This window comes from Oryzias latipes, chromosome 24 (genome assembly GCF_002234675.1).
Source record: "Oryzias latipes chromosome 24, ASM223467v1".
Classification (NCBI taxonomy): domain Eukaryota; kingdom Metazoa; phylum Chordata; class Actinopteri; order Beloniformes; family Adrianichthyidae; genus Oryzias; species Oryzias latipes.
The window spans coordinates 10,448,558-10,467,824 of NC_019882.2; the positions used below are offsets into that span (position 1 = coordinate 10,448,558).

The 19,267-nt window shown below is 42.1% G+C and overlaps 2 protein-coding genes across 2 annotated transcripts; one reads left to right on the forward strand and one right to left on the reverse strand.

The window, feature by feature from the left end:
• Positions 1-1,162: 1,162 nt before the first annotated feature.
• On the reverse strand, positions 1,163-11,604 carry ppil4 (peptidylprolyl isomerase like 4). The gene is made up of 13 exons (XM_004083528.3): positions 11,489-11,604; positions 10,483-10,550; positions 9,442-9,506; positions 9,244-9,361; positions 8,989-9,131; positions 8,557-8,653; positions 8,182-8,298; positions 7,979-8,103; positions 7,818-7,884; positions 2,031-2,142; positions 1,828-1,924; positions 1,606-1,738; positions 1,163-1,482 (listed from the first exon to the last, which is right to left on the reverse strand). Exons 1-13 carry the CDS (start codon positions 11,556-11,558, stop codon positions 1,303-1,305), a joined length of 1,392 nt encoding a protein of 463 aa, XP_004083576.1. The 5' UTR covers positions 11,559-11,604; the 3' UTR covers positions 1,163-1,302.
• Positions 11,605-11,621: 17 nt separating this feature from the next.
• Positions 11,622-17,214, forward strand: ginm1 (glycoprotein integral membrane 1). Its single transcript, XM_004083529.4, has 8 exons — positions 11,622-11,771; positions 11,923-11,982; positions 12,059-12,158; positions 14,363-14,517; positions 14,607-14,766; positions 15,594-15,808; positions 15,883-16,046; positions 16,122-17,214. The coding sequence occupies exons 1-8, from the start codon at positions 11,688-11,690 to the stop codon at positions 16,219-16,221; spliced, it is 1,038 nt and encodes a 345-aa protein (XP_004083577.1). The 5' UTR covers positions 11,622-11,687; the 3' UTR covers positions 16,222-17,214.
• Positions 17,215-19,267: the final 2,053 nt, after the last annotated feature.

The following is a 19,267-nucleotide window of genomic DNA, read 5'->3' on the forward strand; positions in this document are numbered from 1 at the left end:
TAATGCACTTCATTACAGCAAATGCAGCAAACCAAAGAGTAAAAGCAGAGAAAACATGGATGTAGATGACTCTATTGGTTGATAAGGCTTTCAATAATTTGATCTAAAAGTGTAAAAACAATTCCAAAACTTTAATTTATTGAATTAGAAGTCAAGAAACATAGGTGGTAGGCCTGCACAATATACCGCAAATGTATCGTTATCGCGACATCAAGCTGTGCAATATGCATACCGCAAAAGACGGTGAAAATCGCAATAAATGGTTACCTTGACCCTTGTTCTATCTTAGGCACTTTAACATTGGGAGTGGGGTCATCTAGACCCACTACTAGACAGTGCTCTGAACCTTTTTTCTTCAATGATTTGAGATCTTCACTGGTGTCCATGGATTCCATGAAATCTTTCCACCTTTATCCACCTTTGTCATGGTAGGAGAACATGTCAATGGAAGATAGCACATGGGTTAAATGTGCTAAAACAAACTCATGGCAGCTTGAAATATTGAACAAATGAAAAAAATCCCTTCATGCATTTAACCAATCGGAAGGACCCGTTTACGCTGTTGATCAATCAGATGAGCCCTTTTATGTTTGATGTTTGCCTCCTACGTCGACAAGGGTCATTTGGAGTATAACTTTTAAACTGTCGCATTGAAATGGAAATGATGTTTTTGGTTGGTTTGATATTTGTTTATATACCGCAAATTATATCGTTATCGCAATATTAATCACCAATATCGCATACCGCGAGTTTTCCTCATATCGTGCAGCCCTAGGTGGAGATGCTCACCTCTTTAAGTCTGGGAAATACTACTTGGCATTTTGACAGATTTCTTCCAGGACTGCAACGTGAAGGCAAACTAAATGAAGGGGTTTTATTTTTCTGCCAATAATCACAGTTCATAGGTTGTTGGCTCTGGTTTCTGCTGCTGTCCATGAACCAATGAGTGACCTGGACCTGTGGTGCAGTTCTTCCTCCTAACACCGTAAAGGTTTTCTTCAGTGGAAGACGGATGTTTTGTTGACATAAGTTCACAATAAAGTGTTAATTGTAAGGAAGTCGGTGGTGTGAAAAACAAACTAAAGAGAAGAATGTGTAGAGCATCAACTGAGGAAAAGAGGAAGAAGAAGCTTTGGAATTTAAACACGACCAAAATACTTCCTCATGATTGATGTACAAAACTTTATTTCTGAATCAAATGCAGCTGATCAGCTGATGCAGATGTTTCCTTTAGACTTTAAAGGACTCATCCATCTCATGGATTCAACTCCCTGCTTCAGAAGATGATAGTCAGGATCATCTTCATCGGAACCGGCTCTTGTCCTCGGTTTTGGACCTCTTCGGGGAGCGGCTGTGGCTGCGGTGGGATCTGTCTCGCCCGTCTTTGCCCCTAGACTTTTTGTGTCTGTGGTCCCGGTCTCTGGAGCGAGAGCGGGAGCGCTGGCGGCCGGACTTCCTGTCACGTCTGCCGTCATCGCTGTCCTGCAGGAGAGGAACCAACAAACCGCCATATTTGACTGAACTCAAATGGTCTGGAACCAGTGAATCTAAACCAAAAGAACCAAAGGTCTCCAAGTCTTCTGCAGGTCAAAGGTCACGCATTACCCTGTGCTTCTTGGACTTCCTGCTGTCCTCCTCATCAGAATGATGGTGGTGCTTCTTCTCCTTGTGTTTCTTCTCAGAATGTCGATGGCCTGTCACCTCGTCTTCCTCGTCAATCACAAGGTCGTACCTGGAGCTTTTGGAGCAGAGTAAAGGAAACCTCCGGATCAAAACTACAGACCTTTTGACCCCCGGCACAGAAACCACCGTTAGTTTTCAGGATACTCTTGTTTCGGCTTCGCTTGATCTTTCAGAGTCAGTTTTGATCGGCTCTCCAGGTCATTCTCGTAGGCTTTGAAGTCCTCTTTAGTGTACTTCCCACCTACAGCGATGAAGACGAGCAAATAAGACCAGAAGCAAAAATTAGAGCACTGATGGAGCATCAACAGTCTTGGTGAACCTCATCCCTCTCAGAGGACCTCAGGTACCTTTTCCTTTCCACTTGATCTTTGCGACTGACTGGCTAAAGTCCACGTGGATCCGGCGATCGTCGATGAGGACGTTGTCCATCTTGAAATACGCTTTTTCACAATCTTCTTGCTGTCAATGCAAACAACGAGAGCAAATTCAGTCCCTGGAGCTGTGCTTAATAATCTACTGACAGGTCAGAAGTTTTGTGGTAAACCCGACCGGAAGACGCCAAATTTTTCCAAAAATTCAGAGCAGCAGTTCAGTCATAACGCTTGACTTTCAAAAGAGAAGCTTCAAAAGATTGAAAATGTTCCTTCTAGAGCAGACGTGGTTTCAACCACAGAACTAGAAAATGAAAGTCTCTTTGTGTCTCAACATCAACGTCTTTTAGGTTTTGCAGTTTGCAAAAGTCAACATTCATCCAGTAACTAAAAAATTAAAAAGTAAGCCACATTTGCTCAAAGTGAGGCGGCTCCACAGCGCCCTCTGATGGGGAACTGACAAACGCCAGCTTCCATCAATGGGGGTCCAATGGGTGGCTTCCTTTTGCAATCACTTCATTCAGTATTTAAACATAGAAAAACTAAAAATAACAGAAAAACTGAATTTATGGGGTTTTGTGACCACCTCACAGAACACGCAGATGTACTCCAAATCAAAGCATAGAAAAGGTGCAAACAGGTGTGTGTTTTCCCTCTGAGAGCTGCAATCTGGGAGGCAAGGCGAAAGAAAATGTTTCTTATAACGCCTAATCCCTAATGCTAGCTCTTAAACGTTGCCAAAATCACCAAATTTGACGTCACCTTTTGCTGAAGTAAAAGCCTAAAACATTTTACAAAGACTATTTATGAATCCAAAGAGTTCTGATTTGGAGGGTTTGTAAAAAAATAAATGTATATACATTTTTATCAAATGACAAATTGTTCAAACGCAATGCATTGTGGTCCACGTTTGCTAGTCTGGCGAGTTTTGATGCACAAACTAAATTCCCTATGTTTCTCTATGTCTCCCTTTGTTTCCATTTGACCCCAATAATTTACATTATTTTAATAGTATTGGTAAAATTTGGTAAAGCTTTAGGAAGTGACTGCCAGCTGTGTGAAGGAGGAACAAGCAGGAGCATTGACTGGTTTGGAGGAGACTGGTGAGCATGACACTCTGACTGTGACTACTACGCCCCTTTCCTTTCTCTTTCGGCTTTTCCCATCAGGGGTCGCCACAGCGAATCATCCTTTTCCACCTCACTCTATCATGAACATCTTCTACCCTAACGTTAGCCAACTTCATGTCCTCTGTTAAGACATCCATGTATCTCCTCTTTGGCCGTCCTCTTGCCCTCCTGCCAGGCAGCTCCATCTCCAACATCCTTCTACCAATATATCCACTATCCCTCCTCTGAACATGTCCAAACCATCTCAGTCTGGCTTCTCTGACTTTGTCGCTAACACAGGCAACATGAGCCGTCCCTCTGATGTACTCGTTCCTTATCCTGTCTAACCTGGTCACTCCTAAGGAGAACCTCAACATCTTCATCTCCGCTACCTCCATCTCAGCCTCTTGTCTCTGTCTCACTGCTACCGTCTCTAACCCATAGAGCAGAGCTGGTCTCACCACTGTCTTGTACACCTTTCCTTTGAGTCTTGCTGGCACTCTTCTGTCACACAACACTCCTGACACTTTCCTCCAACCGCTCCAACCTGCCTGCACTCGCCTCTTCACCTCTTTTCCACAATCCCCATCACACTGAACTGTTGACCCCAAGTACTTAAACTCCTGCACCTTCTTCACCTCAGCCCCCTGTAACCTAACGCTTCTACCTTGATCCCTCTCGTTCAGACACATGTATTCTGTCTTACTACGACTGACCTTCATACCTCTTCTTTCCAGAGCAAACCTCCACCTCTCTAGCTGTTCCTCCACCTGCTCTCTACTCTCACTGCAAATTACAATGTCATCCGCAAACATCATTGTCCAGGGAGATTCCTGTCTTACCTCGTCTGTCAGCCTGTCCATCAGCATAGCAAACAAAAAAGGACTCAAAGCTGATCCTTGGTGTAGTCCCACCTCCACCTTGAACTCCTCTGTCTGACCTACAGCACATCTCACCACCGTCATACTTCTCTCATACATGTCCTGAACTACTCTAACATATTTCTCTGCCACTCCAGACGACCTCATACAGTACCACAGCTCCTCCCTCGGCACCCTGTCCTACGCCTTCTCTAAATCTACGAACACACAATGCAGCTCCTTCTGACCTTCTCTGTACTTTTCCATCAACATTCTCAAAGCAAAAATGGCATCAGTGGTGCTCTTACGGGGCATGAAACCATACTGCTGCTCACAAATCTCCACCTTCTTCCTAAGCCTGGCTTCCACTACTCTTTCCCACAGCTTCATTGTGTGGCTCATCAACTTTATTCCTCTATAGTTGCTGCAGTTCTGCGTGTCACCCTTGTTCTTAAAGATTGGGACCAGAACGCTTCTCCTCCATTCCTCAGGCATCTTCTCACTCTCTAAAATCCTATTGAACAACCTTGTTAGAAATTCCACTGCTGTCTCTCCTAGGCACTTCCATACCTCCACAGGTACGTCATCAGGACCAACGGCCTTTCCGCTCTTCATCCTTTTCAGAGCCTTCCTAACCTCATCCTTTCCAATCTCTGCTACTTCCTGCTCCACAACAACCACATCTTCCTCCCTTCTTTCCCTGTCATTTTCCTCGTTCATCAGCTCCTCAAAATACTCCTTCCATCTTTTCTGTACACTCTCTTGGGTTGTTAGCACCTTTCCATCTCTGTCCTTAATCACCCTTATCTGTTGCACGTCCTTCCCATCTCTGTCTCTCTGTCTGGCCAGCCTGTACAAGTCCTTCTCTCCTTCCTTTGTGTCTAACCTGTCATATAGCTCATCGTAAGCTTTCTGTTTGGCCTTTGCCACCTCTCTCTTCACTTTACGCTGCGCTTCCTTGTACTCCTGTCTACCTTCCTCAGTCCTTTCTACATCCCACTTCCTTTTAGCCAACCTCTTCCTCTGGACGCATTCCTGTACTTCCTCATTCCACCACCAAGTCTCTTTACCGTCTTTCCTCTTTCCAGATGACACACCTAGCACCTTCCTACCTGTTTCCCTGATAATCTCTGCTGTAGTTTCCCAGTCCTCTGGAAGCTCATCCTGACCACCCAGGACCTGCCTCAACTTCTGCCTAAATTCCTCACAAGTTTCTTCATTCTGTAGCTTCCACCACTTGGTCTTCTTTTCTGTTTTCCCTCTCTTCTTCTTCCTGACCTCCAGAGTCATCTTACACACCACCATGCGGTGCTGTTTGGCTACACTCTCTCCTACCACCACTTTGCAGTCATTAACCTCTCTCAAATGACCTCGTCTACATAGGATGTAGTCCACCTGAGTACTCCTACCTCCACTTCTGTATGTCACTCTATGTTCCTCTCTCTTCTGGAAGTAAGTGTTGACTACAGCCATTTCCATCCTCTTCGCAAAGTCCACCACCATCTGTCCCTCCAGATTCCTTTCCTTCACACCAAACCTGCCCATCACCTCCTCATCACCTCTGTTGCCCTCACCAACATGCCCATTAAAGTCTGCTCCAATAACAACTCTCTCTCCTCTGGGAAAACTCTCTATGACCTCATCCAACTCACTCCAGAATCTCTCCTTCACTTCTAACTCACAGCCAACCTGTGGCGCATACCCACTGACTACATTCACCATCACCCCTTCAATTTCTAACTTTAGGCTCATCATCCTGTCTGAGACTCTTTTCACCTCTAGAACACTGTTTACAAGCTCCCCCTTCAGAATCACTCCTACCCCGTTTCTCTTCCTATCAACACCATGATAGAACAGTTTGTATCCTCCTCCAATACTACGTGCCTTGCTGCCCTTCCACCTTGTCTCCTGCACACACAGTACATCTACCTTCCTTCTCTCCATCCTGTCTGCCAGCTCTCTGCCTTTCCCTGTCATTGTGCCAACGTTATGTGACTACTACGCCCCTAAAATGGAGCATTTCTGTGAGGAAGAGTAAAAATGGCCTTCATACTGACGGCTGCGGTGAATCTGGCTTCATGTGGCCGGAAACTGTAAATCCAGGCTAAGTGTTTTTGACAGTCGATGTGCTGCAGGACGAACTGACAACATCATTGAACTAATAAAACAGCTTTTAATTGAAGTAATAAAACTTGTTTTACTTGTGCTCAAGTCACCGTAAAACTGTCACTTCCTGCTCTTGGCAGAGATGTAAGTTCATGGAAAAGCACAGTTTGGTTTCTCCTACAATATTGTAATAAAACAAACAACCAAAAAAGGATCTGGCCCGTCTCCTGATCAGTTCTGGTGTTCTGGTAAAAGCCCTGGGATTTCAGCCTTAAAATCGGGTCTAAACGAGACAACTGCGGCGTTCTGTCCTTTAGGGGGCGGGGCCAACAGACCGTGACAACAAACAAAACTAAAGGAATTTTCGGGGAATCCCTGTTCCTGAAAGGAGGACGATTATGAGAGAGGAGGCATGACTGTCAGTCAGTGAGCGAAAGACAAAGGAACAAGTTCTGAGAGTTTCTCTTTCTTTCTGGCTTTACTGGTGGCTAAAATGTGTTATGAAAGTTTTCTTTGGCTTTGCACCCTAAACAATGTTTGTGACGGTGCCAGATTGAAAATCACTTGGATGGTGAGGATCACGAGTGATAACCGTCTCATCAATAATAATGACCTATTAAGTCATTACTTTTCTGAATACAGGACAAAAAATATTTGAAAAAAGGTCATTTGAAGCTCATTTTGACCATCAATTTGGGATAGTTTCTTTGTAGATAAAAAGCTAATTTTGTCTAAAAACATACTCTTCGGCTACATCTTGTTCCCAATACTAACTTATCATACATTTTCTTGGGCTACAATAGATGTTTCCAAGCAAAAATGGGCTTAATATCATCATCTCTCTTGTGTTTGCGAAAATTAAAAAAGCTGTTAAGAAACAAAAGAAACTTTTTTTCTAAGTTTAACTTGGATCAAAAGACACCAAACTCTCCCAACAGCATCAAATGTGTTTCAACAGTTTCTTGTGTCTTTGAGCCTTAACGTTTGCATTCATGTGATTATTGTAATGAATATTAAACAAAGACAATAACAAAAATGTGATCACCTAAAATGTGCCTTTACTGCTTATGTTGGGTTAATTAGCAGGGTTGTGCAAAAACCATTTATTCCATTTCTATGTCAATGAGACACAAACCCTAAAGAGAAAATCAAAAATACAATTTTCATTCTTGGAACATTGAAGTCTGCAAATCTTTCTTCGGCTTTAAGAGGAACTGGTGATACCGTCATGAAAAGACAGTTTGACTAAACAGCAGTCAGAAGATTCGGTTTCATTTTGATTCACGCTCAGAGAATCTGCTGAGGACCGGCTTGTAAGAATTCCGGAAGAAGGAAAGAAGATTTCAAAGAAGATCTGGGTCAGACTGATGACATTCTTGTTAGATTACATGCAGTGAACCCTGGCAATCTGACAATCCCATAAAGCTCGTCTGAAGATGCTGAAATTAACAGAACACTCCAAGAAAGTTCAGGTGACGCCACAAGGGGCCGCTGCAGCAGCTATGAGCTTATTCATGTCTTTGGGATCAGTCTAACTCCTGAAATCTGAAAAGAAAACCTGACAAAACCGTTTTTCTGATTATCAAAGGTGAAATATCTGATTTTTTTTGTGATTTTGATATTGATATGTTGCAAACTGTATTAAGTAAAGGAAGGCGAACTGTCATTCTGCTCCTTAAGGGACTCACCTTTTCGAACTCGATGAAGGCGTAACAGAGGGAGTCTCCACTTTTCCAGTCTCTAATGATCTCACAGCTGCAGGATGGGAAAAGATGATGCGGTTTTAACAAACTGAGAATTTTCAGAAGGTCTGCGAGCTCAAAAACACATTCTGAGGACCAACTTGAACCTTTTGATGGAACCAAAGCGAGAAAAGATGATCTCCAGGTCTTCGTCGGTGGTGACGGGGTTGAGTTTGCACACGAACAGAACATTTTCTGGAGGCTTCATGTCTGCGTCAGGGAGGTCACCCACCTGCGTAAAACACCAGCAGCTGAGAGGAGGCATCACCCAATGAGAGTGGAGTCTTTACACTCTAGAGGGTTTCCTCACCATCTCCAGCAGGATGGCTTGAGTTTTGGCCTCTTTCTCCTTCAGCCGCTCCTCCAGTTCCTCTGCACTCCTCCCGTCTGTGTCGACAATCTCTTCATCTGCTCCGATGCGGCCGCTCTGCAGACCGACATGATCATCACTTCTTCAGGGATCGTTCTCGGGTTTTGGGGTCACATTCTAGCCAATGTCAGTCTAACAGTTCTTTCCAAAAAGAGGCTTTAAGGGGGCAGAGTTAGAAACTAAAGATAACAAGTTTCTTTCTGATCTTTTTCTAGAAGGAAAGACAGAGCTGAATTCTAAACAGCATCATATTTAAGTCATGGAGAACCATCATGCTCTAGTATGATCAGTTCAGATTGCAGGTTAGATTCTCACATCCAGCTGCTCCTTGGTGGGTTCTGGTGATCGATCCGGCACCGGAAGGTCAGGAGGATCGTCAAACGGATCCTCCAGGATCACCGTGTGGTTTATCCTGAACAGGAAACAACACCAGGCGACAGTCTTATAACTACAGAGGCTGTCCAGTTTTAGCTAAATGGATCAAATCAAATCAAATATCTTGTTTTTGTATCGTCTTGTTTGTTTTTATGAACATTTTGTTTAAATAAATCATTACTATACCAATAAAACTTCACCCTTTCATCAGTGAAAATTCACTTCTTCTGTTCATCAGCAAACAGAAACCATTCTGGATTCAAATGTGCAGAATAAACTATCATTTACTGAAGTGTGTTGAGTCAGAAACTGATTTACGTCAGTGGTTTAGAAGCCAAAACAGCAACTCTGCTCCGTTTTTAGGACTCTCACCTGATATCCTGAAATGGAACAAAATCCTTATCGACGAAGGTCTCGTTGATCTTCTTCAAGATGTCCATCCCTTCTGTCACTTCTCCAAACACAGTATGAACTCCATCCAGGTAGTCCAAGTTCTCCCCTGTGGTCATGAGAAACTGAAGGAAGATTTCTGATCAATCAAAGACATCCAGGAATCAGATCGAAATGATAATCAGATCTTCATCTGATTGTTTTCATTTGATTTTTCTTCTAGGACATCCATCTCACCTGTGATCCATGCTGATCGTTTCCATTGTTCACCATGGAAACCGTTCCCTTCTTCTTGTGTTTGATGCGAGGGACCTTCTCTGCATCGAAGAAACGCGCCTGGTCTCCATAGAGCTTACTGCAAACCCAGAAAGACACATGCATACTGTGCAGAAGTCCATCAGCAAAGAACTGAAGCCCTGCTGCTGTGAGGCTGACCTGTAGATGGACTCTCCACCACGACCGGTTCCAGTGGGGTCTCCAGTCTGAGCGATGAAGTCTCTCTGAAACACCGTGGAAGGAACCAACAGACTCACTGCATATCCATTCATTAAACCCCAGCAAACAGTCCAACAATGTTAACATCTCTAAGGGACAATATCATCTTCTTGTCCATTTGAGATTTCTCCTTAGCTTTATAAACACAGAAATAAACTTCCTGTTTGAAGCTGGTTTGAAAACAAGATCCAAGTCATTTCACAAAGCAACCATCAGATGTCTTATTGCCTTTTACTATTTCTTTTTTTTTTAATTACTCCCATAAAAAATTAAAAGGTAAAGAATAAATCTTAAAAACAATGCATAAAAAATGGAACTTGGATAAATGGTTCAAGAAAAATGGGATAGTTCTGATAAAAGTAATTGCCTACCAATGAAAATATACATAAATATATACACAAACATACAAATCTATGGAATCTATATAAAATCAAAGCTATAGTCAATTTATTTGCAGTTATAAACTGTTAAAAATATAATAATATAACAGTATTTACTGCAAAGAAAATTAATTGTTTAATAATAGTTCCTTTTGTTAAAACAAATGCTTTTGTCTACATTTTTGTTTTTCTTCTCCCACCATTGTCTATTTTCATTGAATAAAAATAATCAATAAAAAGTTTAAACTACCCTAAAGTCAACCAACAGTTGACGTCTCACTCACTCTGTTAATCTAAGTGCTAACTATAAAGACCTGTGTTTGCCTGCAGAAGTTACAATTCAGTCGAATATGAAAATGTAGGACTCTGGCGCCCTCATCAGACGTGTGCTGGGTTGACCATGAGGGGCCAGCGTCCTGCTTGTTTTTCATCTACCCCTGCTGCGTCTCCCTGGTGGAACTGAACAGATTTTTGGAATCGAAAGTAGGCAAAATCGAGAAATCGGGAAAACAAAGCAGGACTGTTCGAGAACAATAAAGCTGATCGATAAAGGGAGCTTAAGACTGCGAGAGCAGAACGTAACGCAATCTCTCACACTCACCTGCACGTTGTGGAACAGACAATAGTTGTAGTATTTAATCTTGCAGAGCTTCAGGAAATTCAGACATGCTGTGAAGAGAAAAATAAATGATCTTTATCTTTTCGTAAGCTTTAATAAGAAAAACTTTTCACTTTATATGATGAGACATGCAAGTTTTCAGGTAAAAATACTGTAATTACAAACATGGTAGTCTTATCAAACAGTACAAAAACATGAATATCAAGGAAGCAACGTAGGGAAATTCCAAAACAAATCAAAAGCTTCTTAAAAAGCAACAATGAAGTCAAACAAAACCTCAACATTTAAGAAAATTTTTATTTTAAGACAAACCTGTATTCAGATTTCTTTAATTTATGAAGCTTGAATACATATTTTATTATATTTTGGATAATTTACTTTCAATTTCTTTAGTTTATTTAGAGAATTTCCTTTACAGATTAGCCAAATATTTCCTTATAACTTTTTGCTTAATTATCTGTTTCTTTAAATTGCACATTTTCTGACATTGTGTTTTATTTATTTATTTTTTGCTTGCTTTTGTGAATTTTATTATTCTTAAGTGTTTTATGTGGCACATTGGCACCGCAGCAAATTTGTTCAACAATGGCAATAAAAACTCCTTGAATCCTAAATGAACAATGTAGACGTATGTGGGTGTAGCTAGCTAACAGGCTATCAGGAAATCTTATTTCTTTTATTTATTGAATAAATATGTATTTAATATATTCTTGCTATATTGCAAAATAGGTAACTTCTTCACTGCATTTCTGACACACATATGCATTATAATACATGCATTTGTTAGCCAGAGAACAGATGTGAGTGAAACATATTTAAAATTAAAAAAGGTATAGGCATAAGTAGTAAACAAGCAGCCCCGACGGCGGCTAACTGGTTAGCCACCGGGGCTAATTCCTAGCACTCTTGGCTCCCACTTTGGCTCATTCTGATAAACTTATATACATAATAGAAAGCAAAAAAAGGTAGAACTCTGTATATTTTTCACCTTTTGGCCTTTCCTCCGTGAACAAATCGATCACAATATCTCCCAGCGTTGTTTCAAGGAGCACCGCCATACTGACGTCTAGATATCGCGAGAATTGCGTGCGCTGAGATAAAGTGCGCATGCGCTGTTGTATTTAACAGTTTGTTTCCCCCCCCCCCTCTGTGTTGTGGTTCGTTTTCAGATTCAGTCAGAAACAGAGATGACGGCGATTAAAGATCGGATGATGTTTGTGTTCCTGGTTTCAGTTTGTTGTGCGGAGTCTCCTGGAAGGCCGTTGAGCACGGTGAGAAAAGAAGTTTTAAGAAACACGCCGCTATTTTTAATGCTAGCTTAGCATTAGCTGCTTAAGTGCGGCTGACGGGAAACTCCGATCCCACCTTTCCTGAGCTGTTCCGTCTGATGTTTTTGTCCTGACACGTTTGTGCGTTCTGCAGGAAAATATCCTGATAAACGTGACGGCAGACACAGAACTGCAGGAGTCAAAGAACTTACAGGTGAATTAATGTCAACTTCACTCACCCAAGTGGTTATTTTCTTCCAAATTAATGTTTACAACTTAATTTTTTTCAGATCAGCTTCAACGTTTCAGTGGGAGAAGAACAGATTCTGGTCAACGACTTCCCGGTGGAGCTGTCAGGAGTCACCAGGTTTCCCTGTCCAGCACTTATTTGTGAGTTTGTTCTCTAGATCTAGTACGGTCCTCAACCTTTATGGCGCCACGGACCGGTTTGATGTCTGGTATAATTCCCACGGACCGTTATGTTACATGTGGCGGACACACGCCGCAGCAACGCTGCAATACAGACAGAGACACGTGATAAGACGTACTCTGCACTTTTACTTTGACACGCTAAGCATTGTACATCGCACAGCTGTCATCATCCTCTCCTCTTCCCACACTCATGGTGCTAAAAAGAAGTAAACACAACAGGAAGAAATAACTAAGGGTGAAACAACATAACTGCCAGATGAGAGGACCCGTAGGCAAAAAGAAACACTCGTGCTCAACCCTATTTTGACCAAAGCAGGCAAAGGTGATTGATTTAATTCCCTGTGCTGCCAGCTCCGACAGTAACCCCTGCAGCCTGCAGAACTCTGACAGCAGACCAAACGTCCACGTCATGTGACAGACACTACAATACAACAAAATAATATGACCTGCATGAAAACTGGGATTTTCTAAACATAACAATAAGCATAACAATGAGCAACGTCCTCTCTGCCTGCAACACTCTCTGGTCGCTAATCGCTAGGATAAATCAGTCAGATCTAAAAGGAGCTACTCCCACATTGTACTTGATCTTTTTAGAATGAGAAACAGCCTAAAAATGCAACTTAAACTCACTGTTTTTTTCTCACTGTATTGCCAGAAAAACGCTGACTTCACACCGTCCGTCTCTCCCAACTCTGACTAAGAAAAAGAAGCAGTGTGACAAAAGTGGACTTCCCTTAGAAATATGCTCGTCCGGACAAACATGTTTTTTTCCCCACCGCATACATTTCTATTTCCTGGGGTTTTTCTTCTTTCTATCTTCAATATTTGATCTTGGTGATTGACAGCTCTGTTACTTTACAGTGTGACACAGCTTTTATCTTATCTGGGTGAACCACCCCAAATATGGCGTCCCACTAACAAGGTTCCATGGCAAACAAGAGTTAGGTGTTTCCTCTTTGGTCTGCTGCAGACAAAATGTCTCTTCCATCAGGAAAATGGCGAAGATCCAATATCAAAGCTCAAACTGAAAAAACATATCTATTTTGTTTTGCATACATCCACCCACCCGTCCATTTTCTCAACTCGCTAATTCCTTTTTGGGGTCACGGGTTCACAGAAAGGTCCCAGCTGGGATTCGAACGAGGGCCTTGTCACTGTGAGGCGAGACCACTAACCTCTGTGCCACTATGCACCCCTTTTTTGTAGACGCATTTTTATTCATGTTGATAACAAATAAAGTGGACACTTTTTATTACGAGGCATAAAGGCACTCAGGCACCCAGAGGACCATAGAAATGTTGACTCAGACTTATTTAGACCAATCAAACAATCAACGATTTCTGACTCCAACACGGCCGTCTCTAGAAAAATGGCGACTGAATTGACTTAATTTGGTTGGAGCTGGAAGTAAATCAATTTCTATGGGTCTGGTCACACTCACTCCGTCCAGTTCTCAGTGGCTGAAACTGTAAAAACCGGGTCCTCCCCCCACCTGCTCTTTTACCTGTAAAGACACTTTGGAGTGAAACGTGTGAATAGCAACATGTTACTGAAACACTTCAACAATGAGCATTAAAAAAAAAAAAAAGAGCACATTCTTGAAAAGAGCTGCACGGTGGTGTAGTGGTTTGCATTCTCGCCTTACAGCAAAAAGGTCCTAGTTCAAATCCCAGCTGGGAGCTTTCTGAATGGAGGTTTCTTGTTTTTCTTGTGCATGTGTGGGTTTCCCCCCCACAGTCCAAAAACATGCCTTGTAGGTCACTGCCACTAGGTGTGTGTTACTGTGTGGTACCCCCACCTCTACCCAATAGTGGCTGGGATAGGCTCCAGCAACCCTGTGACCCTAAAAGGGATTAGGCAGATGAACGGATCAGTGCTAGATAGGAAATGTATCACATGATGAAAATTATAGCTTCTCTCAATCCCTGCTATGTTCACGTTTCTATTTCAGAGCATGCAGATGTAGTTACATCCACACATGGTAATCACTGTAGCTACAAATTTGTTTTAGAGTTAAACCTTTTTTTTCTTGTTTGTTTACTTTTACTCCGCACAGCTGTTTGGTTCCTCACTTGTAAACTGCTTTAGTCATTATGATGGGCTGGGACTTTTTACCAACATGAATCACTTTTTTTCCCCTGCTGGAATTGTATTTGCAGTGAATAACATCAATGGAAGCAGGGAGTTTGAGTCTGGGGACTTGGTTTCCACGGTAACCAGAGTGATGGTGAGCCAAAATCGGCTCTACAGCGACTTGGAGGAGGTGTTGGCTCTGCAGCTCTTCAGTGAAGTGATAGAACTGGAGGGAAAACAGGTAACCGCCCGAGCAGAGGTGTCTGAAGCATGACTGAACCCATCACCAGGTCCGGCCTCACAGAACCTTCGGACTCTTGTGTCATTTAGGTCCAGCAGCCGGACATGTGTGAGGTGAAAATCCTGATGAGTCCAGACTTCCAGAAGCTGGGTCAGTTCACCAACGTCTACCCCATCGGACACAGCGACATCTTCAGGTTTCCTCGAGAGAACGACGTGGTCGTCACCGACCCGCCGAGTTCTAGGAGGGGTCAGTTTAAGTCCTCATTATCATCAACTTTATAAAAAACAAAAAACAAATTAAGTAAAATCTCAAGGAGTTCACCTGAGTTTGATAGAACTTTATTCACTGTTTAAAAATGTATGTATTTTATGTAACGTTTTTAGATCCTCTTGCTTCTCCTCCCAATTGTTTCAAGCTGTTTTCAATGTTCTGATCCGTTACATCCCAGAATACCACATGGAAGATCCTTTCCTTTGAACTCTTTTGAGGTGTAGGCTACGTCATCTGCTCGACTGTAAACACAGATGTCTGGTAGTTTAGGGCCAGAGCGTGACAAAGTATTGTTCCTGGTGGAGAACGGGGTGGAGGAGGGCCAGAAAGACGAACCATTTCTGAATTTAAAAGTGAAAATCCGATTGTGATTGGATGAGGAGAAAAGGCCGACAGTTTAGCTGTTGTTTCAGAGTGAAGGCCTAATTGATGAGTGGCTCATAGCGACGTCACAACCCAGCCGACACAGAAGTGAGTGAGGCAGAGCTTCTACACTGAAACTGTGCCAAAGCTTCACTTCAACTTTTTATTCTTTAGAATTTACCTCTAAAAGTTTATACAAAAACCCCAAACAGCTTCAGTTATTAATTAGACAAATAAATCAGAACTTTTGGATCAATTGGATAAGATAATTTTTTTTAATTTTAGATTACTGAAGAGAGAGGATGGACTTGCCAAAGCTTTTCTTCATTGTTTTTTTTTTTCAAACTAATCACTTTCTTCTCCATTTTTGCTATTTTTATGCATCCAAAAAAAGGATTATGTGCAGTCTGTGTCATCAGATCTCTGCTTTTTGTCCTCAGATGAAGAGCAGCTCATGACCCACACCACCAGCCAGTACCCCCACACAGAGAAGCAGGCCGACACCACCCAGGAGGAAGTGGCAGCTCCAGGAAAGCTCCCAGAGACCCCCCTGCGGATGGACCCCCTCCTGCTGTACAATGACGGATACGACGGGGACGACAGGGACTCCAGCCGCTCTGATCAGAACCAGAGTGAGGTGTCATCGTCTTACTCTGTAAGAGGGAGGGGTCTTAAAGGGGGGGTGGGGTTTCAGAAATCCAGACCATGTGACAGCTATGCTCCCATCAGGCCATGTGTCGCTGGGTGGAGGAAATGAGGGAGCGTCTTCGTGTCTTCTGCTTCAAGTCGCTGCCGGTCTTCTTCCTGGTGATGGGCGTGGTTGTGATCGGCGTTGTAGGATCAGGATTCATCGTCAAGATCTTAGATTTGTTCTTCCCGGCGTGCGACCACAAGTGAGTCCAAATCTGTAAAGAAGCATGCTTTTAAATGACCTGCAGGGGGCGCTCATTTAGTCCTTTGCGTTTCAGGCAAATTTTCCACCTGAACCCCGTCACTCTGATGCCAGAGGAGGAGAAGCAGAACCTTCTGGAAATCCTAGAAGCAGAGAATGAAGAGAAGGAGCCTTGAGCCTCACAGGAGCCAGCTCCCTCACTCTGACCTGACTCGCTTCAACACTTCTGTAGCTCCGCCTCTGCTCCATGATCCCACCGGATCGGTTCTGATGACAGCTGATCAGACTCTGTCAGATGTCGTTTGACTCGATCGCCCTCGAACAGGAGCAGTTGTCACGGAAACCCCCAAATTCAGCCTCACGATTGAGCCCCCCAAACGAGGACGAAGACTAACTGCATTCTCCTCACATGCACTAAGTCATTTTTCTTTCCAAATGACTATAAAGTCAAAGTAGGCGATCTCCTGCATCCTTTATAACACTAGTTGTGAATGTTGCTTCCTTCAGATTTGCATAAAGACTGAAAACCAAACCAGTTTGCATGTTTGCTCTGGTCTGTGAACCGAACAAAAACTGCAAGACTTCAGGACCATGAGTGGTTGTATGGACTCTTTTTTTTGTTTTTGCTTTTTCCAAACAAGTTTTCCTAGAGCAGCAGAAATCTGCGAGTTAAAACAAAACAAAAGCATGTTTCCTGAAAGGTGCAAGTACGTTTCCAAACTGATGCACAAAGTGAAATAGTAGCTGTTCTTCCTGATGCAGATTGTCTGTCTGGGTGTTCAGTGCAGAGCTGCTACTGTTTGTTTATCCTCTGCATGGCTCACCTTTCTTTTCCTGGACATCACTTCAAACTGCTGAAAGGTTGAGGTTCTTGTCTGATGAGTCGGGCAGCCAGCTCTGATTCGGATGCAGGGGGCGCTGCAGAGTCAAAGACCTTCAGGTCAAGTTCAATTCAGGAGGACTTCAGCGTGCGTGAAGGTGGAACCAGGAGGTTCCTGATCTGAGCCAGGAAATGGTTTTTCATGGCAAATGGTGTGAAAGTACGATGTTTGAGCGGGACAGTGTGTTAAACATGCTCTGTTTAATGGTTTGTGCGTTTTAGCTTTATGAAGTTCAGATGAACAGTGGTTCAGTTTAACTTTGCTCTAAATAAAATTTCTCTTCACAACTTTCATGTTGTTTTTTTGCTGCAGTCTGACACAAACAAAGATAAAATCAGCTTTGGGTTATTTTTTGACAGAACAGAGTGACTGGCACCAAAAGATGCTCTGAAAGTCCCTTCGTAACTGGAAAACTGGTCAAATTTCACTTTAAAGAAATTGTAGTTGAATCAAAACTTTGACGAGGCAGAAGATCTGCAAGTTAAGGTGATCAGTCATTTAAAACCAGGAATTACGTGAATAATTTCAGACCAAAGTATCAGCTTAAATTTTGCAAGAACCACCTCCACACACTTTAGCAAGACAACCACTGATCTGATCTGTTATTGTAAATAACACAAAGATTACAGGCTTCAAATCCTTTAAAGTGCATCAAAACTATTTCATGGAAAATTTTTCTATACATTAGACTGAAGAACAAACTGTTTAATCAAAAGAATAAAAATAAAATGAGGAAAAAGGAATCATTAAAAAAACTATTTAAGTATTAGAAAAAAAGGTAAAAATACTGTTGAATAAATAGATTACTAAAATTACATTACAAATAAGATCTTATTTTTTAGGCTTTATGTTATTCCAGAGGCACAAAGAAACGCCTCACTCTGAAATTTTGACAACAAAAAAGCAAGAGGACCTCCAAGATCACAAAAACATACACCACTGAATAGAAATGTTTTTTCCAGATGTTTTGGGTGATTATGGCTGTGAACAACTTATTTTTCCTAAAGGAAATTTATTTCAGAAAGCAGTGGATGCAGTTTATTTTTCAAGTAGACAGCTGCGTGAACAAAACCTGGGGAAGTTGGATTTACTACAAAGATGATTCTTAACCCTTGTGCTATCCTATGACCCCACCCTTACATTGACGTGTTCTCCCTACCATGACAAAGGTGGATAAAGGTGGAAAGATTTCATGTCATCCATGGACACCAGTGAAGATCACAAATCATTGAAGAAAAAAGGTTCAGAGCACTGTCTAGTGGGTCTAGATGACCCAACTCCCAACGTTAAAGTGCCTAGGATAGCACAAGGGTTACAATGGTAAATAGTGTTTACCATACTTATAGAGAAGTTTTCTGTCTTCCTTGAAGGCCTAAAGTGGTTTACAGTCACAATCCCATTCACTCATTCACACACAGCTCTGCTGACAAACACTGGCACCATCAACCCATAACCACCAGGAGCAATGTAGGGTTCAGTGTTGTGCCCAACGTTACTTTGACACAAGGCGGGAACCAAACCTCTGATCTTCTGATCAGAGGTCGATTGCTCTACCTCTACCCCCATCAGTACTATAATATATTTTTAGTTATAAGAATTCTAAATCTAAAGTAAGTATAAGTATACTTAAGTATTTGAGTATAAATACATCTCAAAAAAGTATTTCAGAATTTACAATACTTTTTTACAGTATTTTTAACTAAAGGTTATAGTACCTCCAACAAATCTTTTTACCTTGTGTTTATATTTACATCAGAATTGTATTTAGATCAATTTTTATCATATTGACATTTTGTTTGCTTTGTAATTGGCTGGCCTGGGACCAAAGATACAAATGCCATTTAACTCTGTGGTAAAATGTCCTTCAAATCCTTTGAACTGGCCATAAGTCTGCTAAAAAAACTGTCATGAACACCTCGTTTTCCTGTCATACTGTTTCACATTTTCTCTTGACCACCATTCAAGCACAAAAGCTCCATGGTGTGTAAACAGCTACAGTTTACCACCCGATTTCCCTTCATCTCATTCACTGCCCTCCTTTGAACATAGAGGCAAACAGCTGATGTCATGAATGCGTTCTGCAACGCTGGTTTTTATGTAAATTTGCCTGCTGAGTTCACCGAAGGCTTTATCAAAGGGTGCTCTGTACATTTGCAAACTGGCTTGGTTTCTTCTATGTTTGTCATGCCGAGTCATGACCACAAACAAGGACCTGCATGGTATCTGCAGGAGCTGGATAAAAGTAAAAAAAAAAACATGTCAACAAAAGAATGGTAGATCTGTTTCAACAAAACATAAATGCTGAAGAATGACTGCTTGCTAGAAGATATGATATAAGTGA